General features: G+C 41.3%; 1 protein-coding gene across 3 annotated transcripts in view; it reads left to right on the top strand.

Moving 5' to 3' along the window:
- The window catches only part of ryk (receptor like tyrosine kinase), a 134634-nt gene that overhangs the window by 1892 nt on the left and 109990 nt on the right, over nucleotides 1–22752 (top strand). For 2 of the 3 annotated variants that reach the window (XM_069896504.1, XM_069896503.1), the window contains exons 1-2: nucleotides 12344–12437; nucleotides 21604–21703. In XM_069896504.1, the coding sequence (XP_069752605.1) occupies nucleotides 12346–12437; nucleotides 21604–21703 (192 nt within the window). In that variant the 5' untranslated portion in view covers nucleotides 12344–12345. Of the gene's footprint in view, nucleotides 1–12315; nucleotides 12438–21603; nucleotides 21704–22752 lie in introns of those variants that run through there. The other variant, XM_069896502.1, reaches the window with a different exon arrangement.

The following is a 22752-nucleotide window of genomic DNA, read 5'->3' as shown; positions in this document are numbered from 1 at the left end:
TGGATCTCAATACCTGAATGATGAAAGCAGATGCTCCCACATCATTGAAGCATTTAGATCAGTGGCTCTCAACTTTTTTCTTTCCACTTACATACCACTTTAAGTAATCCATATGCCATTGGTGTTCTGTGACAAAGGGATTGCTTAAGGTGGTATGTGGTTGGAAAGAAAAAGTTTGAAAAACCACTGTTTTAATTGTACATAATTGTGTGCACAGTTTCAGAACTCCAAAGGAAATGGGCCAATGACAATTTTTCTCAAGCCAAATATTTCAGTAACAATTGGGTCGAGAGCAGTGGTTCTCAACCTTCCCTTCCCAATCACCTACCGGCTTAAGCAATCCCTTGCAAATCACAGAGCTCCTACGGCATGCAGAATACTTAAAGTGGAATGTGAGCGGAAAGAAAAAGGTTGAGAACCACATCTTTAGACGAACCTGTGAAGCACCAAGGCACTGAATACTTGGAAAGGGGATTCATTTAGGTTGGTAATGATTGGCATGGGCATGCTGGGACTGCTTCTGTGTGACATGACACTGGATAGAATTGTGCAGCTTAGAAACAGGTCATTCAATGTCATGCTGGACCTGTTTAGATTCAAGAGTGTTATGAGTGAATGTGTCTCCACCACATCCTCAATTAGTGCACTGCAGACTCCAATCTCTCTTTGTTCCCCTCTAAACTGCCTACCTCTCATCCTAAACCTGGGTCCTCTTGTCTGAGATTAGCACAATGGGAGCAAGATTCTTCCTATCCCCCTCATAACTTTGTATATTCTGTCAGGTCGCATCTTAACCTCTTCTGCTCTGGAGAAATAACTAGCTTATCCGATTTTGCCTCATGGCTGAAGTGCTCCAATTCAGACAACTCTGGTGAATCTTCAGTGTAATGATGTCCTTTGTAAAGTGTGATAACTGGAATTATAGACAATGCCCTGTGTGGCCTCACCAATGTTGTCATTATAAAGTACCAGCTCCTTTGCTCTGTGTCAAGGCTGGGGAAGGCAAGCATGCCATATGACTTCACCACCTTATCTGTTCGTGCTGCCACTTTCAGGGATTTATGTATGTGCTCAAGAACCCTCTGTCATTAACACCCACTATTTATTGTGTATCCAACCCTCATTTTCAGATTTATTGTCAGAGTACATACATGACATCTTGAGATTTTTTTCCTGTGGGTGAGGCAGAATTGCGACATACTGATAGTGAATAAAAAGATAGTGTATATATGTAAACAAATAGAAATGTAAACAGATAACAAATGTAAAAAAAAACAGTGCAATACAGAGAGAATTTTAAAAATCAATAAAGTGCACAAGTGAGAGTCCTTAAATCCCTCCTAAAGTATATTACCTCACACATGACAGGATTAAATTATCTATCAATCCCTGTTTCAATACTGCATCTTGCTGAAGCCTTAAGACAGCCTTTCTCTTTATCTACAATATCATCATTTTTATGTCATCTCCAGACCTACTAATTCTACCTCCTTCATTCATATCCAGGTTGTTAATGGATATCACAAAGCTCTTGGGTCCCAGTGTGCCTTCCAATCAGAGAAACAAACCTCCATCATCATCTTCCTTGCATTTGGATGTGAACCTGGGAGGTCTGATTAGTATCTTTGCAGATAACATGGAAATTGGTGGTGTTGTGCATAATGAGGACGGTTGTCTAAGGTTTCAGCAAAAATAGAGATCAAAGGAAGGTAAAACACAGGATTCTGTTGATGCTGTGGTTAAGTGACAAAACACACATGCTGGAGAAACTCAGCAGGTCAAACAACCCTTGATGAAGGGCTCAAGCCCGAAATGTTGGTGGTGTTTCTCCAGCATTTGTGTTTTTTCAGAGATCAAAGGAAATATGGCTGAAGCATTTGCAGATGGAATTTAATCCTGGCAAATGCAAAATGATGCATTTTGTTAGTCAAATAAGGGATGGACATCATAGTAAATGATGGGGCAGTAAGGAATGTTGAACAGAGAAACTTGGAAGTCTTCAGTTGCATGAAAGGCAGCTAGATAGGATAATAAAGGAGCAGGTTGGGATATCATTGTAACTTTACAAAACATTGAGTAGGCAATGTCTTTGTTCCAGTTTCCACACTCTTGTACTGGATAGAGAGGAAGAGAGATGCATCATGGGATTGGAGGGATTGGGTTATGGGGAGAGATTGGGTAGACTGGGCTGGTTTTTCCTGGAGTGAGGGAGGCTGAGGGTTGACCTGAAATAAGCATATAAAATTATGCAAGTGCAGATTGGGTTGAAAGTCAAAATCTTTTTTCCCATTGCAGGGGTATCAAAAATGAGAATGGTGGAATCACACAATTCCTGAGTTTAAAAAGCATTTAGATGAGCACTTAAATAGACACGATATTGAAAATTTGTGGGCAAATTAGATGTGTTGAGATGGGCATAAAGGTGAGCATGGACAAATTTGGCCAAAGGGTCTGTTTCATAGAAATAACACATTACAGCATAGTACATACACTATGCACCTCAATGTTATGGCAACCTATGTAAACATGCTCCATGTCAGTCTTGCCCTTCCCTAGCTCACACCTATGATCCTCTATATTTCTTCCATCCATGTACCTCTCTAAGAGTGTTTTAAATGCCAATATTATACAAGCCTTGACCATACTTTCCAGGCACACCCACCACTCTGTGTTTATATATGTATGTGTGTAATATATATATATGTACATATATACACGCATATATGTGTGTGTGTGTATATATATTATATATATTTTGTGTGTGTGTGTGTGTGTGTATGTGTGTGGATACGTGTGTGTGTGTGTGTGTATATATATATATATATATATGTGTGTGTGTGTAAAAAGCTTAGCTCATTGAAACTTTCCGCCACTTACCTTGCTGTTGTTCCCCTGGAAAAAGGTGCTGGCCATTCACCCTACTTATGCCCCTCACCTCTCATTCTTTGTTGCTCCAAAATAAAAGACCTTGCTTAGTCAACATTGCTTCATTAGGCATGTTCCCCATTCAAGGCAACATCCTGGTAACCCTAGCCCTCCTCTGCATCCTCTCTAAAACTTCTACATATTTCCTGTAATTAGACCACCAGAACTGAATACAGCACTCCCAAGTATGGTCTAACCAGAATTTTATGGAGCTGCCACATTACTTCATGGTTCCTTACTAATGAAGACCAACAAGCCATACACCTTCTTAATCATCTGATGTTGCATACCAATTTTGAAGGATCTATGGATCTTGATCCTAAGATCTGTCTTTTTCCTCCCTGCTTCCAAAGTGCATCATTTATCGCTTATCGGATTTAATTCCATCTTCTACTTTTCCACCCAACTCTGCATCTTGTCTATATCCTGTTGTAACGTATGATAACTTGCACTATACACTACACCTTCAGCCTTTGTATCAGTTTGAAATTTACTGACTCACACCACGCCCCCCCCCCCCCCCCCCCCACACACATACTTCTTTGTCCAAGTCATTTGTAAAACTCACAAAGAGCTTGAGTTACAGAAAAGATCCCTGCGGAATGCCACAAGTTACCAACCTCCAGGCAGAGGATATCCCATCTACATCGGCACTCTGCCTTCTGCAGCAGGCTAATTCTGAATGATTGAGTGCTTTATGACCCAGTTTTGGGTCCACTTTGCCAGATTGACCTGGAGTCTATGGGCTTTAAACATGGACCAGCCTACCGTGCAAGATCTTGTCAATTACCTTCTGATTGTCTGTGCGAACAATGCTCATTCATTTGCTTTTAATTCATTTAAATGAATGAAGCAGATTTTCTATGAACAAATCAACGTTGACTATCCCTAATCAATTATTTCTTTTCCAAGTATAAGTCCTGTTTCTTAATAATTTTTCCAATGGGTTCCTACTGCAATCCACTCTCTGGCCTGTAGTTACCTGGCTTATGACCCTTTATTTTCCTTTTCTTTCCTGTGCCCTGTCCTCTCCTCCTGCCTGTTACTTGCAACACCCTCATTCCCCTTCTTTGTTTCATTCTATTGTCCTATCCTATCAGAGTGCATCTTCCTCAGCCCTCTGCCTCATCCTCCTATAACCTTCCTTTTTTCCCCATTTCTTCTTTTCCCTTTAACACACCAATATACCCTTTTCCTCCTCCCACCAGTATTCACCATGGACGGCATGGTTGACGTAGTGGTTAGTGCCACACTTTTACAATGCCAGCAATCGGGACCAGACCTGGGTTTGAATCCTGCACTTTCTGTAAGGAGTTTGTACATTCTCCCCGTGTCTGTGTGGGTTTTCTCCGGGAACTCTGGTTTCCTCCTACCCTTCAAAAACATACCGGGGTTTAGGTTAATGGGGTGACAATTTGACGACATGGACTCGTAGGGCTGATGTATCTTTTTTTTTACTAGAGCCTCAATATGCCAGTCACCGAGGTTTCCTAGACTTGCCAGTCATGTCTTTCAGCCTAATAGGAACATGCAGTGCTTGAACTCTTGCTCATTCAGCTTTAAAAAGCCTTCTCTTTCAAGCCATCACTTTTGCTTGCAAATCCTCTGCCACTCAACTTCTGCATGGTCCTGCCAAATTGCTTCAAAATTGTTCTTGCCCCAATTTAGGACTGCAACTTGTAACCTGACCCATCTTTATTCATGATTATTTTAAAATTAAATGGAGTTGAAGATACTGGTCCCAAAGTGGTTCCTTCATAGTCACTAGTAACTTGTCCTGTTTTGTTCCTCAAGAGGAAGTCCTATTTTGTGTTTATAGTAGGGTCCTCAACCAGAACTCATCCATGAGGAGGTTCTCATGGATACACTATCAAATTCCACCCTTTCCAAGCTGTTGTGCTATGGCATTCAGATTTATTGCCAGAGTATATACATGACATCACATACAACCTTAAGATTCTTTTTTTTTCTGCAGGCAAGGCAGAATTCCCACTTATTGGGAGTGCAGAAAACAAAACTGACTCAACATATACATGCAAACAATAAAAGACTGTAAACAAACTGTGAAACAGAGATTTGAAAAAAAATCAATGAAGTGCAAAAAATAAAAGTCCTTAAATAAATCCCTGATTGAGTTTGTCTTTGAGGGGTTGCAACTGTTCTTGAATCTGGTGGTGTGAGTCTTGTGGCATCTATTACCTCTTTCCTGATGGTAGCAGCGAGAACAGAGCGTTTGTTGGGTGGTGTGGATCCTTGATGATTGCTGCTGCTCTCCGATGGCAGCCTTCCTTGTAGATGTTCTCGGTGGTGGGGAGGGTTTTACCTGTGATGTCCTGGGCTGTGTCCACTAGCTTTTGCTGGGCTTCCCTCTCAGGAGTATTGGTGTCCCCATACCAGACAATGATGCAGCTGGTCAGCACAATTTCCACCACACACATGGAGAAATTTGCCAGGGTTTCTGATGACATACTAAACCGTCACAAATTCCTGACATGCTTTCTTCACGATACCATTTGTGTGTTGGGTCCAGAAAAGATCCTCTGAGGTAGTGACTCCTAAGAACTTAAATTTGCTCACCCTCTCCACCTCTGATCGCCAATGATTACTGGATTGTACACCCTTCCTGAAATCAAGAATCAGCTCCTTAGTTTTGGTGACATTGACTGTGAGGTTGTCGTTGATGCACAACAGTTTTGGATATCAACCTCTCATCAACTTCATCTCTGCTCTGGGGCCTAACCCCCTGCCAATCTAAATCCAAGAAATTTCCCTGCACCAACTCCTCAGCTATGCATTTATCTAGCCTACTTTTCTGTTCTGAATCTCACTAGCCTGTAGCTCTGTGAATAATCAGAGATCACTGCTCTTAAGGTCCTGCTTTTTATTCTCTTCCATAATTCTCTAAATTCACTCTGCAGGTCCTCATCTCTATTCCAGTGTGCATAATGTTCTCCAACATTATGACATTCCTGAGCCTAGTACATAAAATGTGACATACCCTCTTGGTGTCTTGGTTGTGTCTGCCCCCCTAACTATGTTCATATTTCATTGATTCTACCATTCCTTTCTGAACCTCAGACCCTGTTAAGGTGTCTCTGACCTGCTTGCAGCTGCTGTCCCTGGAAGGCCACTTTCCCCAACAGTATCTAGAGTTGTATATTTGTTTCTGAGCAAGATGGCCACAGGGGGAATCTTGCACTTCTGCACTCCCCTTGTCTTTCCTGGTGGACATCTAACTACCTGTAGCCTGTGCTGTTGGTATCACCACATCACTACAACCATCATCTCTCTTCTCAGATGACATCCATATAGTGGACTGAGGGGTTCTTTTCTGTCTGCAATGCGGCATGCTTTCTAGATGTTTGCCTTCCCTTTTCAGAATACATGAGAACAACTTGAAAATTCCTGATTCCTGCTTTCAGGGAGGCAAACATATCATTCTTGAGCCTTGCTCTCGACCCATAGAAACCTGTCCCTTCGCTGTGAAGTAATCTTCCACTATAACAGTTTTTTTCCAAGCTTTCTCAAGCAGAGACAATTCTGGTACCACTGACATGACTGTCTCTGCTTTCTCCTGAAAGGCCATCTCTCCCCCACCCCCATAAATGCTTTATCTGAGAGGGGGAAGGAGTCTTGCATGCTTGACCTGTACATACCTCTTCTTGGTGGTATCTTATTGCCTTTCTGCACGTGGTTGTGTGACCAACTCAGTAAATGTGGTGTTGACGTATTCTCAGCATCATAGTTATTGCCCAGTGATCTTGTCCACACCTCCAGTTGTTCAATGCAGTCAGTCATCTGCAGCTGAACGCACTTCCGGCACACATGGTCACCAGCGACACAGGAAGTCTTTTATTTCAGTGGCACTCTCTTACATCTGCGATGTTGATTCCAGAATGATTGTCCAGAGGCTAAGGCTAACAAATCACAGATCTGCATTCTGATCCCACAATGGTAGCTGAGAAAATTATATTCATAAATCTGGAATTTAAAGGAAAAACAGTCAGTTGTGTGCATCACCACAGAACTACAGGATTGTCATTAAGTTGCTGTCTAATTTACTCATCTCCATCTGGGGAAGAACACTTGCCAGTCTAGCTGATAATTTATTGCAAAACCACCAATGTGATTAACCCTTAAATACCCTCCAAGTTAACAGTCTGCCATTTGGGCAGCATGGTTAGTGGTTCGCAAAAATGCTAGTGCAGTGCCAGCAACCTGAATTTGAACCAGGCGCTATCTCTAAGCAGTTTGTACATTCTCTCTGGGTGCTTTGGATTCCTATCACCCTCAAAAAAACGTTTAATTGTTGGTTAATTGGTGTATATTGGCGGCATGAGGTGGAAGGGCCTGTTACCGTGCTGTATCTCTAAATTTAAAATTATATAAATTGAAATAACATCTGTAAAATCTATCACTTCAGCACCACCAAACAAACTGGATTAGTAAAGTTTTGTAATATTACATAAGAAGTTGAGCTGCGTCAATCAATTCCTGTCCTAGATACTACCATGAGAAGAGAGACAGGCAAATCCCATCTGCATAAAATTTGTAAAATCCACTCCTATTAGTGCTGATACAGTATACTTTTCATTTTATTTAGCTGTTCATTTTTATGGTTTTACAAATAGCTTTTGTGGAAGCTTATGACTGCAGTATGTAGTTCATTTTGGTGTTTGGGTATTGGAAATATGGGAAGGGATACTTGGAGAATTGATTCACACTCATTTGGAGAGTCATGGTCAAATTAGGGACAGTCATCATGGATTTGTGTTAGGGAAGGTTGTGTCTTGCCAGTTGGGGGGGAGTTGACGAAGATGGATGATGGGGGGAGGGCAGTGGATGTTGTCTACATGGACTTTAATGAGGCATTTGACAAGGTTGACGAGGTAGGCTGATTCAAAAGATGCTGATTTAGAAGGTGCTGATGCATGGGATCCATGGTGATTGATAGTTTGGATGCAAAATTGGCTCATATTCATGTGGAAAGTTGTTATTTGAGCTGAAGGACTGGTGTTCCTCAGAGATTGGTGTTGGGATTCTTGTTTCTGATGTACATAAATGACAGATGAAAAATAGGAGCTTGTAGTATGTTTGCAGATGATGTAAAGATTGGTGGCATTGTGGATAGTGTAGAGCAAGGGTGTCAAACTCAAATTCACGGAGGGCCAAAATTAAAAACTTGGACTAAGTCGAGGGCCGAACTAAATATTTATTGAAAATTTTCAACAACATCTGCATGTTTTCTCTTCTTTCAACATATGTAATGTTAAACTTTAGGATATAACAGGTCAGGAGTAGGTAGCTCAAGTTCACCCTTTGCTTGACCTGAGGGAAACATATTTGGTCCCTGTGGAGATGTAGTCAGCATTCACAGGCTGTGTCCATTTTGGCCTGCATCAGGACTCAGCATTTCCTGCTCACTCCTCAGGCTCTAGGCCTCTATTCATCCTCGACCCACCATCCCTCTACCTGACCAGTCCTTTACCCAGCCTCTACTCACCCCTCACTCCACTCGCTCTGCCTCTACCCACCCCATCCTATACACGCCCCTCTACTGCCTCTCCCCTCAACCTGTTCCTCCCTCTACCCGTCTCTCACCACCCCTCCCCTACTCGCCCTGCCCCTCCCCTTTTACCTCTTCCCTATCCACCCTTCCTTCTACTCATCCCTCCCTTTAACTGCCCCCCGCACCACCATAACTTCCCCTGTCCATTACTCCTCACCTACACCCTCTGCCCACCCCTGCTTACCCACCCACTCAGGCCCAGCACGCTGCCGATCAGCCTTTGCAGACAGCCACCATCTCTCTCTTCACGTGCAGGGCCGAACCAGCCGTCCCTGGGGTTCGCGCGGGTGCAAGCGCTGAAGGCAGTGGCGACCGGGAGAAGTGCGCTCGCGCTGTGGAAGGGCTTTCCGGTGCCAGTCGCGCGGGGATCACGCTGCCATGGGGCCGTGCGCAGCCTGCCATGTCCGTCGCGCTGACAGGAAATCACAGGCGCTCGCCCATCCGCCGCACTGCTTGACAGGTGGGAGAAGTGACTGGTTGTGCGGGGAGCCTTCCAACTGGTTTGCCGGCTGATGACATCGACAGACTTCTCGTGTTACAATTTCTCGTGTTACAATGGGGAAGGATGTGCAATGAAGAGGGAGGATGGTGGCGGTGACATTACCAAAAAACAGCATCGGCTCTCGCTGCGGGGTGGGCCACCTCTAATACATTTTTGAAATGATCTTGCGGGCCAAAAAAATGGGCCAGAATTTGACATGTGTAGTGTAGAGGGTTATCAAAGAATCAGATGTGGGCAGTGAAATGGCAGATGGAGCTTCATCCAGACAAGTGTGAGATGTTGCATTTTGGGAGTTCAAATGTAAGGATAAACAGTTATGGTCAGGATTCTTAAAAGCATTGATGTGCAGAGGAATCTGGGTGGGGTCCAGGTCCATAGCTCATTGAAAGTGCCCATGCAAGTAGATAGGAGGGTAAAGAAGGTATATGCTATGGTTGGCTTCACTGGGGAGGGCATTGAGTATAAAAGTAAGGAAGTCATGTTTTAGCTATATAAAATGTTGGTTAAGCCACATTTGCAATATTATGTAAAATTTCTGGTTGCTTCTTTCCAAGAAGGATGTGGGGGCTTTAGAAAGGGTACAGAAGGGGGTTTTACGAGGATGTTGCCTGGTTTAAAGGGCATAGGTTATGGGGAGAGATTAGATAAACTTGGGTTGTTTTCTCTGGAGCATTTGAGGCTGAGGGGAGACTTGATCAAGGTGTGACAAGGTGGACAGTCAGAATCTTTTCCTCAGGGCAAATCCATCACACACTAGAGGTCATGTGTTTGAGGTGAAGGGAGGAAGTTTAATGGAGATGTGAGGGGTAAATATTTTGTGCAGAGAATGGTGGGTGTCTGGAACAGGCTGCGAGGAGTAGCAGTGGATGCTGGTGCAATAGTAGCATTTAAGAGGTTTCTAAATAGGCCCATGGGGATGTGCAAGAAGCAGGGTTTTAGTGTAAATAGGGCATCGTGTTGGCACAGAAATGTGAGCAGAAGGGCCTGTACTTACTGTTCTGCTCTATGATGCTCTGATGTTCTGCGTTGCACCATAGCTGAAATTAGTGGATTGGATGGTCTAACTTTATTGCATTTGTTCTCATAAACAGAATTATTGTCCAAAAACTAGTTTTGTTTTAGGGAGAATTATACTAAAAAGGCTCTTTTCCTGATTTTTAAATATAACAGAGTTGGCCTTAATATAATGATGTTCACTAATAAATGCATCTACCATATTGAAAATTGGGTTTCTTTGTGGAGGTGATATAGCTCCTTGCTTTATACAGTAAAACTTCAGTTGTCAGCTGTGCCTGGATTTTGGTGCTGAACTGGCAGATTTTCTAGGCCAGAATGCTATTTCTATTAAAGTCTCAACACTTTCATTTCTTGGGTTTAAACACACTGCAATGTGTTTTTCAGTCTACCAAGTGATTTGAAAGGGAGTGTGGTAAGTGGGGCCCCAGTGAATCGAGAGGGAATTTGTGAGTGGGACAAGTGTGGGATCTGGAGGGTGGAAATGGAAAATGGGGCCAAGGTTCCATTGAGTTGGAAATGCTCATTGGAAATGGCATCCCAGTTGCTGCAAATGAAACGTGGAAACTGGCTGCAGTGAGATGTAATGTGAAATCTGCGTCATCGATGAGTGGAATTGGAGAGTGCCAAGCATTACCTTGTAACCTAGAGGCTGAATCATCGAGCTTTCAGAATACTCACATTGTGGATTATCTGAATTTGACTGAAATGTGCAGGTATACACATGTATGATGATGGAGTAATCCATTTTCAAAAGCACTTACTGCCTTTTTGCATTTGACCTTAGATGGGTCAGTTCAACTGAGTGGCTTGTTGTCCAATTCAGAGGATTCTCATTAACAACCTAGAAGGACTTGAGGCAGACTGATGTCTGTTATTCTGGTGCTGTTGTGGGAAATGATGAGTACCCAACATTCGGTGAACATCTGGTAAACTCTCCATTCTATCTCCTGCGCTTTCCTCCATGTAGCACCCTCTGTGCCCACTGGCATGCTTGGACCATCACATAGTTGTACAAACAGTTGCAATCATATGCAGGCACTTTAATAACCTGCTGGGGGTTGGCTGTTTCAGGGATTTGTTTTGTTGGTTCTGAGATGATAGGAGAAGGTAATGGGAGGTTTCCCCTCAAGGTTATGGTGGAACATGGGCAGGACTCACATCTATCTGTAAGTTGTAATCTGGACTCATGGTCACAGAGCCAAATAACCTGTAGAAGATGCAGGATTGCCAGTAGATCTCTTAGGCTACATCCTCTGCTCGTTTCATGGAAGAAATATTCCTGATTCTTGCGTTGATTCTACGCCTGAAACACGGTGCTCATTCTCTCTCTGGTAGGGGGCTGGAACTGTGCTGAGGAAACATGGCAAGCCATCATCCAGGGCATTGGCTCTCAAGGTGGAGCATCCTTCCAGGAGTTGTGCACTGGCAATGTATCTCTTTTGCCAGGTGCACTGCCTCCAGGATGACATGCAGCTTCTGTCCTTTACTGGGACCTTTTGCTAGTGGAAGAGCTGCTCTGCGTGGTCAGTCAAAGGAATGTATTAGTCAGTGTCGAGGTCAGCTGCTGGCCATGTAGGCTCACGGCAAAGCTTCTGGCAGTCTGGTTATGGTGGGTTTTGAGAGAACCATGGTGTGTGGCGATCTCAACTGAACTTATTCTTGCTCAGCCAGAACTGCTCATTAGACCCAGAAACCTTCCACAAGATCCACGACCTCAGACCATGGGATCTGGAGCCTCAGTGTGTTGCTACAAATATTTCAGTGTTACTTGGTGAGTCAGATGTTGTACCATAGGAATTTCTTTAATTTTTAATATATTTTTATTGATTTGGGTGAGATAAATATTACATGTTACATAGTGAACATACAATCATCACACAGCCTATAATTACAATAGAATACAGAATGTGAATCGTAAGTAATTTATACATTGTCTTATATATAATGTTCAAATACAATAAAAAATTATATAGGTCAGCACAACAGGTGCTGAAGGGCTCACTCATACTGTGCTGTACATAAAGCTGAATCATGTTATAATTAGGCATGATTAATTTTGTTTAAATACAAGATCATAAATTAGTGGATCCGTCACTCAGACGTCACCGGTGGAGGAGAGGCGCCCCTCTCCCTGGGGATGCCTGGTGGTGAGTGTGAAAGGGCACAGAGAAATGATTAACAGTGGTGCAGTATGAATGGCAAAAACAGTTTCTTTACCCAGTTTATTGAATGGAAAATTTACAGGTTAGCCAGTGTGAAAAGGGCTAGAGATTGGAGTAACACTTCTTTTTCTTCTCTGCAGGTCTTGATGCTGAGTTGTATTATGTGCGGAATGATGTTGTCAGTCACTTCGCACTCCCTTTTAAATTACTTGTACCAGGCGAGACCAACAGTCTTCACTTTACATGGCATGCTAAATCCAAGGTAAGCAGATGTGATTAAATCGCATTGCACAATTAAATTGTACCTCTGTACCTTACAATAACACAAACTGCACAGGAGACAAATTATCCATATTCAATGTTAAAAGGGAAATCATTGTCACATAACTTGTATGAAAGCAGCCAAACAGGAACACATGATTACCCCAATGGTGAAAAAAAATGTAAATATCATGTAAAAATGTAAATAGTCAGTGCAAGAAAAAAGTTGACACTTTAGTGGTTGCATTCAGATCTTTCGGTGGTTCTGTGGTAAATCATGGTGAGGGATGAGGTAGTGCAGAGAAGTTCAAGAGCCTGATAGCTGATGAATTAAAAACTGAGCTTAAACTAGGAGGTATTGTACTAATTAGAAGCATTACTGTGTATTTTAAAGTATCTGTCAAGATTTCACCATAATATGCGAGAGAAGTTGAGGGAAATAAAATCATTGTAGGGTTTCTTTAAGCTCCCTAAAAAACAATTACACAGCTTGTTGACTAATCAGAGAGGAAAGCTATCCCTGATCACTTTCTTGGATTGCATATATCCAATTTCCACTTCATGCTCACAATACATTCTTTGTACATACTTGGGAAAATTCCCCCCGCCCCCCCAGTTCTGCTCATATTTTAGGTGTCTACATTTTGATCCTTAATTTGTCAAAATATTTCTGTAGATACTAATTGGTATAACACACATTCACCTCCATCTTTTTAATGATCTCCTTCCGAGATTGCCCTCTCTCATACAGACAGTTCTCTTATAGGTTTTTTTTTCTCCACTCCTCTGTTCATGATACATGAGAAAATTGTAGGAGGTGATCCAACACCTCTGTTCTGTGTAAATCTACATTGGGTCTTCTCTTCTGTGCTTGTACCTCAGACTCATGGTCACAGAGCCAAATAACCTGTAGAAGATGCAGGATTGCCAGTAGATCAAAACTCAAAACGGTCAACCAGTTTACCTATCTCGACTGCACCATTTCATCGGATGCAAGGATTGACAACGAGATAGACAACAGACTCGCCAAGGCAAATAGCGCCTTTGGAAAACTACACAAAAGAGTCTGGAAAAACAACCAACTGAAAAACCTCACAAAGATTAGCGTATACAGAGCCGTTGTCATACCCACACTCCTGTTCGGCTCCGAATCATGGGTCCTCTACCGGCATCACCTACGGCTCCTAGAACGCTTCCACCAGCGTTGTCTCCGCTCCATCCTCAACATTTATTGGAGCGACTTCATCCCTAACATCGAAGTACTCGAGATGGCAGAGGCCGACAGCATCGAATCCACGCTGCTGAAGATCCAAATGCGCTGGGTAGGTCACGTCTCCAGAATGGAGGACCATCGCCTTCCCAAGATCATGTTATATGGCGAGCTCTCCACTGGCCACCGTGACAGAGGTGCACCAAAGAAGAGGTACAAGGACAGCCTAAAGAAATCTCTTGGTGCCTGCCGCATTGACCATCGCCAGTGGGCTGATATCGCCTCAAACCGTGCATCTTGGCGCCTCACAGTTCGGCGGGCAGCAACCTCCTTTGAAGAAGACTACAGAGCTCACCTCACTGACAAAAGACAAAGGAGGAAAAACCCAACACCCAACCCCAACCAACCAATTTTCCCTTGCAACCGCTGCAACCGTGTCTGCCTGTCCCGCATCGGACTTGTCAGCCACAAACGAGCCTGCAGCTGACGTGGACATTACCTCTCCATAAATCTTCGTCCGCGAAGCCAAACCAAAGAAAGAAATGTACCTCAGACTGCTAAATTCCCTGATTTTTCAAAAATCTTATTCTCTCCTCGTTAAATATCTCCAATGATGTAGCCTCAGCAATCCTCTGGAGTAGAGAATTCTAAAGGTTCACAATCCTCTATGTGCCCAAGGAACAGAGTAACAGTTATAGCAGATAAGTGGTTTAGTGATTCATTTTGACTCCAGAAAGTCCTTTATCGTCTATAAAACTGCCCACTAATTCAGGATCCTTTGGATGATCTGATTGGTTATCATCTGATAACCCTGTCTGTTTCTGGCTCCTCAATTATAATCTAAAGTGCTCTCATTTGTTTTCTCCATTCTCATCTGATACAAGGTGAATTTATTGTCATACAAGCAAATGCAAAGCACACATGCACTAAACTTCTTGGCTTTCTGCGGCCTAACACAAATCAGAGAACTCGATGATAAAGCCACCCAGTTGGAGAGTGCCCAGACAGAATATTAGGTGTTGCTCCTCCAATTTATGGGTTGCCTTGGTTTGGCAGCGCTTGAGGCCATGGACATTTTAATTCTTCCCATAACCTATTTTTCTTCCATCCATATGCTTATCTGAGAGTCGTTTAAATGTCCTAATTGTACCAGCCTCCTCCACTACCCACAGCAATGCATTCCAGGCACCCACCACTCTCAGTGGGGGAAAAATACAGCTTACCTCTGACATCTCACCTGAACTTTCCTCCACTAACTTAAATGTCATTTGGTATTAGTATTGTCACCCCAGGGAATAGGTCCTGTCTGTCCACCCTGTCTAAGCCTCTGATAACCTTATTTACCCTACGTCACCTTTTGTCCTTCGTCATTCAAAAGAGAAGAGCCTGGCAACCTTGCTGTTTAGAAGGAGACGTTTCCCATTGGAAGCAATGTCAAAAACCAAAGGAGATCAATTTGGAGTAAGGAGTGAATAGTTTTGAGAGAATCTGAGGAAGGACTGTTTTCACCTAGAGGGTGGTTGGAATCTGGACATCATTGCCTAAGAGGGTGGAGGAGGCAGAGACTTGAGTTGTGTGACGAGTATATAGATGGAGACAAATGGCAAATCAGAAAACACTGTAGATCTCGCACTAGTAGCAGGGATTACTGACATTGGCAAGGGAGTGATTTCCGTGCTGTGTGCTTTCTCAATTTTAGCATACTCTTGCTGACTCGATAGAAACTTTCATGGAAGTTTTCAGGGATGCTTCGAGCTTTGTTATACTGGGTTCTCGTGAACTGAGAGCTTGTTAAAAGATGGTGGTGGTTTATCACGTTTCTGTGATTTGTCAGCTTTTTAGAAAACAAATGGAAGCTTCTCTTGATGCACACTAATGTAATTGGCTGGGCAGGTAGCAACCGTGGAGATCATCTGTTATCATCCCGGATTGTTTTCCTCTATAAGTTTCGACAAGTTTTCGGAAAGCACCCAGTGCAAATGTTCCAGTCCATGATTCAGTTTAGGTGAAGATGCAGCTACAGGAGCAGGTTGGAAAATGAACAATGTTAACACTTATTGCTAGAGGAAACAAGTACAGAAGAATGCAAGTTATGCTGCAGTTATTTGGAGCTTTGCTGAGGTCACGTGGAATGCAAGTCTCCTTGTTTGAGGATGAATGTTAAAATGTTGGGAACAGATTTACTTGGTAATCTTTTGAGGAAAGGTTGGATAGGTTAGGCTTGTATTCACTGAAGTTCACAAAAATGGGAGATTTAATTAAAGCATGCAGGATTCTGGAGCTCAACAGAATGGATACAAGAACGTTAAACTGGAGCAGAAAGATGCCATCTGCCATTCAGTGAGATCATGGCTGATCTAGCTGTTGACCCAACTCCACCTATCTGCCTGTTACCTATAACCCTTAATTCCCTTTTCTTCTAAAGCAGTGGTTCTCAACCTTTTTCTTTCCACTCACATGCCACTTTAAGTAATTCCTATACCATCAGTGCTGTGTGATTAGTAGCAGATTACTTAAGGTGGTTTGTGAATGAGAAGAGAAGGTTGAGAATCATTGTTCCAGCCCAATTGTTACTGAAATGTTTTGCTTAAGAAAAATTGTCTTTGCCTTATTTCCTTTGGAGTTCTGAACTGTGCACATAATGAGTCAGTTAGGTATGATTAAAACAGTGGTTTTCCAAGTTCTTCTTACATACCACCTTAAACAATCCCTTACTAATCACAGAGCACCTATGGCATAGGGAATACTTATCTATCTGTGCCTTGTGTTAATGAGGGAGCATCTACTGCTTTCTCAGGCAGAGAATTCCCCAACTTCACTGCTCTGAGTGAAGCAATTCCTCTCGTCTCTGTCTTAAAACTACTCTCCCCACCCTCCCCCCCAAAAAAAATCTTGAGGCTGTCTCCCAGTTCTAGTCTCACCTTCCAGTGTTCATTGCTTATAGTGGGAAGAAAGTCCCAAATTAGTCCTACAAGGTTCAGGTCTGATGTACCAATCCTCCCTATTTCTTGTCCTTTACTGTACTTCTGATCCATGATCACTCCTCAAGGCTCCTCCAATTCTTTCAATTCTTCCCTTCTTAAAGAAACACCATTGTTGAAACGTTTAATTAATGTTTGGAATAAGATAAGTGATGAAATTGAAATTAAAGGAGGTGTATCCCCTAAGACTCCATTATTTCAAAATTATCTTATACGTTTTCAATGAATAATCAGTTTTTAAGTATTTGGTCTTGTAAAGGGATCAAGAATATTGAAGATTGTTATGAACAGGATCAATTCATGTTGTTCAACAATTAAGGGATAAATTTGGGATATCTGGTAGCACTCTTCTGTTATTTCCGTTTGAAAGGATATTTAAGAGAAAAATTGGGTTCAACTATGATATTATTTATTTGTAGAGAAATAGAAAATCTCATTAGAAAAGGCAATATGGAAAAAAAAAATCTCTAGAATGTATTTTTTATTACAAACAGGAACTCCTAAACAAGTAGTTGATAAATCTAAACAAAGGTGGGAGACAAATTTGAATATTATAATAAACGAAGATGGTCAGAGTTATGCCGAGATTGTGTGATTAATACTATTAATGTCAGGTATAAGTTCAGCATAATTTTTTACATCATTTATACCTAACGCCACAAAAATGGAATAGAATAAAATCAGATATATCGGCTCAATGTTTTAGATGTGGTCTGGAAGTGGGGACTTCCCTGCATTCAACATGGTCATGTCCAATTTTTCATTTTTTATCTTTGTTTAGATCTTGTTCCCATTTTTGTTTGGGTTTACAGCTAATTTCATCATTCTCTTTCTCTTGCAGCTTGATGTACATGTTTGTTATAAATCTTTTAATTATCATTGTGTCTGTAAGCATATATTCAAAGCTGCTTCCCAATTTGTCCTTCGAGTAGGTTTTCAGTTGGTGGTATGCAAACATTGTACCGTGAGTTATACCATATTTGTACTTCATTTGTTCAAAAGATAACAAATTATTTCCCAAAAATCAATTTTCTATTCTATTGATCCCTTTTCTCTCCCACTCTCTAAAGGAAAGGTTATCTATTGTGAAAGGGATTAGTTGATTTTGTGTCAATAATAATTTTGGTAGTTGGTAATTTGTTTTTTTCCTTTCTACGTGAATCTTCTTCCAAATGTTGAGTAAATGGTGCAGTACTGGTGAACTTCTATGTTGCACCAGCTTTTCATCCCACTTATAAAGTATATGTTCTGGTACCTTCTCCCCTATTTTATCTAGCTATATCTTGGTCCAATCTGGTTTTTCCCTTGTTTGATAAAAATCTGATAGATATCTTAATTGTGCTGCTCTATAATAATTTTTAAAGTTTGGTAGCTGTAAGCCCCCTTGTTTGTACCATTCTGTTAATTTATCTAGCGCTATCCTCGGTTTCCTCCCTTTCCATAAGAATTTCCTTATTATTTTCTTTAGCTCATTGAAGAATTTCTCTGTTAAGGGAATTGGTAACGATTGAAATAGGTATTGTATCCTTGGGAAGATATTCATTTTAATGCAATTTACCCTTCCTATCAGTGTTAGTTGTAAATCTTTCCAATGTTCTAAGTCATCTTGTAATTTCTTCATTAATGGCTGATAATTTAATTTGTGTAGATGGCCTAGATTATTATCTAGTCTAATGCCTTGGTATCAGAGTGCTTGTGTTTGCTCTTTGGTGATTCTTTCTTAAACTTTGTGAAATCCGCATTATTCATTGGCATCGCTTCACTTTTATTTGTGTTGATCTTGTACCCTGATTCTTCTCCATATTCCTTCAACTTCTTATGTAATTCTTTTATTGATAATTCTGGTTCTGTTAAGTATATTATGATGTCATCTCCAAATAGACTAATTTTATATTCCTTCTCTTTTATTTTTATTCCTTTTATTTTATTATCTGTTCTTATCAGTTCTGCCAAGGGTTCTATTGCTAAAGCAAACAGTGAGGGAGATAGTGGACGTCCCTGCCTACTTGACCTGCTTAATTTAAATTGGTTCAATATATATCCATTTACTGTCACCTTCGCCAATGGTCCCTTATATAATGCTTTAATCCAATTAATATATTTCTCTGGTAGGTTGAACCTCTGTAGTACTTTGAATAAATAATTCCATTCTACCCTGTCAAAGGCTTTCTCGGTGACTAAAGCAACCACCACTGTTGGCGTCTTATGTCCTTGTACTGCATGGTTTAAGTTAATGAACTTACAGATATTGTCCGTTGTTCGTCTTTTCTTAATAAATCCAGTTTAATCTAGTTTTACTATTTTTGGTACACAGTCGGCCAATCTGTTTGCTAATAGTTTTGCTATTATCTTATAGTCTGAATTAAATATAATGCTGGTATTAGTGGATCTTTCCCTGTCTTTGGTATTACTGTAAAGCTATGCTCCGGAACTATGAGAAATACAATAAACACGAGGTTACGCATGATACAATATAATTGGTTACACGGGCTATATACCACGCCCCAAAAGTTAAATAAATGGGACCCAACAGTATTAGATAGATGTTTTCGCTGTAAGAAGGAAACGGGAACAACAGTACATGCAATTTGGGCATGTGAGAAAGTGGAAAAGTTTTGGGAAGATCTAAATCAGGTATTAAATTAAATCACAAAAAGCAACATACCAAAAAAACCCAGAGATCTTTCTTCTAAGTAATATAAGATGTAAAGAACTAGGCCTCAATTTGGATGAAGCACAAAAAAGATTTATTATGATAGCCTTAGTTATTGCAAAAAAATGTATAATGTCAACCTGGAAATCAGAAGAAAGCCTGAGAGTACAGCAGTGGTACATAGAAATGAATAAATGTATTCCATTGGAAAAAATAGCATATAATTTAAAAAATAACGTCACAGTATTCAAACAAATTTGGGAACCGTACATGGAACACAACAGAGTGGACATGCTGCGGACCTCCACCCCCTAAAATGACAGAATGAGAAGAAGACGAAATGAACTGAAGCAGTGTGTAAAAGTAGATGACACAATTTTCTTGTTTATTTTCATTGTGTGATGACATTGTTTAATGGGTTTATTGTATTGTATATGTTGAACGTTTAGTGGGTAGGGAGGAGGGTGGGAAGGAGGGAGGGAAGGGAGCGGGGGTAAAGGGAAGAAAATGACACTGTGTATATTCAAGAGGGAAATGTATGTGTGTATTTTGGTTAATATGGTTGATAGTGTGAAAAATAAAAATTTTAAAACATGTTCATGTCCCAAAGTAAGGCAATTTTGGGTGGATTTTTAGAACAGGTTACAAATGTTGTATTTCTGCAAAATCCAGATTTATTTTTATTGGTGAATATACCTAAGGGATGAGACGTAAATCAAATTTATCAATATATCAAGTGGAATTTGTTAAAATGGCACTAGCAGTGGCAAGAAAATGCATTGCAACTACTTAGAAATCAGATTCATATTTGAGTATGGAAAGATGGAATGTGGAAATTCAGAGTTGCATTCTTTTAGAGAAAAATTACATGCAATTTGAGAAATAAATATGGTATATTTTTCCAAATATGCTGCCTATTTATCTGAAGATCCAACTGCGCTGGGTAGGTCACGTCTCCAGAATGGAGGACCATCGCCTTCCCAAGATCGTGTTATATGGCGAGCTCTCCACTGGCCACCGTGACAGAGGTGCACCAAAGAAGAGGTACAAGGACTGTCTAAAGAAATTTCTTGGTGCCACATTGACCACCGCCAGTGGGCTGATATCGCCTCAAACCGTGCATCTTGGCGCCTCACAGTTCGGCGGGCAGCAACCTCCTTTGAAGAAGACCGCAGAGCCCACCTCACTGACAAAAGACAAAGGAGGAAAAACCCAACACCCAACCCCAACCAACCAATTTTCCCCTGCAACCGCTGCAACCGTGTCTGCCTGTCCCGCATCGGACTTGTCAGCCACAAACGAGCCTGCAGCTGACGTGGACATTTACCCCTCCATAAATCTCCTGGCACTTATGACAGGGTGGAGGATCCAATTTATCAATACACCTCAGATCCCTTGACCTTTCACCATCTGGACCAGCCCATCATTGTTAAAAGTCTTGCTGCTATCCATTTAACCTTTGTCTATTACTTTGCCTTTTTTTTTTAAGTATCTCATCAAAAAACTCATTCAGGTTTCTGAAGGGCACGGGCCAGAAACATTGGTTGCCCTTTACTTCCTGCAGATGCTGCATGACCTGCTAAGTTTCTCCAGAACATTTGTGTTTTCAACTTGACCTCAGCAATTGCAGATTTAAGCCATTGGAAAGAAATGTGGCCAATAAATTTGTACAGTAAAACCCCTGTTATCTGGAATTCAAGCAACCAGTAAAAGAAATCATTGAAAATAAATAGGTGAAAGATGTAGATTTAAAATTGGTACACCTCGCCATTAGTTTGCCAAATGCAGCCTCAAGCAACCAGAAGATTCACTTACCTGATATTTACCAATCCTCATAGGTGGTACATAACAAGGGTTTTACTGTATTAATGTTGAATCCGGTTGAAAACAGGTTCACAGAAAATAGGCCTCAGAGTTGTAAGAATTGTTCCCCATCCCTGCTCCACCATCCCTTAACATTTATCATGACACACTGGAGATATTGGAAACTCGAGCAATGAACATTTGGCAGGAGGAACTCAACAGGTTGAGCAACATCAGTGCGGGGAAAAAAAGAATGGTCAGTGTTTGAACCAGAACCTTTCATTATGAATATCTTGATGTCCGACCCGAAGCCTTGACCATTCTTTCTCTCCCTCTGATGTTGCTCGATCCACTGTTCCTCCAACAAATTGTTTATTGCTCATTGTTTAAAAGTTTAGTTAAATGGGAAAGTGTGAATAAAGTAGCTATGAACATTTTAAGCTTTTTTTAAATTGATGGTAGCCATGAAGTTAAATCATTTGTTCTTATGTGTTATTCTGTTGTATGTTCCCTATGACAGGTTGAATACAGATTGGGTTTTCAGGTGGATGACCCAACAGCCATGGGCATGCCTCAACCTAACATCTCTGTACAAGGGGAAGTTCCACGCACTGTGTCAGGTAAGATATACATTGACATTTGACATACAGTTCCTTTGGAAAGAATAGGTAAATTCATATTTAAAATATGAGTTAAATTTTGTCTATTGACAATAGTAAGCTCTGCAGACCAAATCTTTATTTAGTTCTTTGCACAACTTAAGTTGAAAATTTGAATTGGAAGTACAAAGTATTGGCTGAATTAAGTTTTAACAGAAGGGAGAAAAAAAAAGGTGATCTAGAATCAGTGGTAAAATCTTATCTCTGTGCAGGCTATCTATGGACATATGTTGCAAACCCACAGACTCTCACAGCTACCTGGGTTGTACTTCTTCCCTTCATTTCCCTTATAAGGATGCCACCCTTTTACATAATTCCTCTATTGAAAGTTCTTGGGAGTCACTGTCTCAGAGGATCTTTCCTGGACCCAGTGTACTAATGACATCTTGAAGAAAGCATGTCAGCACCTCTACTTCCTCAGGAGTTTGCAGAGGTTTGGTATAACACCAGAAAACCTGGCAAATTTCTACATGTATGTGATGGAAAGTGTGCTGACTGGCTGCATTACAGTATGGTATGGGGACCCTGTGTGTAAAGTCCTCCAAAAGGTAGTGGACACTGCCCAGGCAAAATCCTCCCCACTATCGTGGACATCTACAGGGAACGCTGCTGTCAGGGAGCAGCAGCAATCCTCAAGAATCCACACCACCCAGCACACACCTTGTTCTCACTGCTGCCATCAGGAAAGAGGTTTCAGTGCCACAAGACTCGCACCCCCAGGTCCAGGAACAGCTGCTACCCCTCTATCATCAGACTCCTCAACAACAAACTCAATTAGAGACTCATTTAAAAAATCTTACATGTGCACAGTTCTTTATTTGTTGACATGTACAGTACAACTCCAATTATCCAAAATGGTCCCGATATTTTCAGTTAAATGGTGATTTTTTTTTTAACAGCCTAGTAGCAACAGAAAATCACTTGTAACAGTGTTTTTAACAACAACAAACATTAAAGGAAGGCTTTTTAAGCATGAAATAATGTTTTATTCTCACCAGTTTTCAACCTGT

The sequence above is a fragment of the Narcine bancroftii genome, chromosome 9 (assembly GCF_036971445.1).
Source record: "Narcine bancroftii isolate sNarBan1 chromosome 9, sNarBan1.hap1, whole genome shotgun sequence".
Classification (NCBI taxonomy): domain Eukaryota; kingdom Metazoa; phylum Chordata; class Chondrichthyes; order Torpediniformes; family Narcinidae; genus Narcine; species Narcine bancroftii.
Note: the sequence above shows the minus strand (reverse complement) of the source record. Positions and strands in the feature narration are given on the sequence as shown.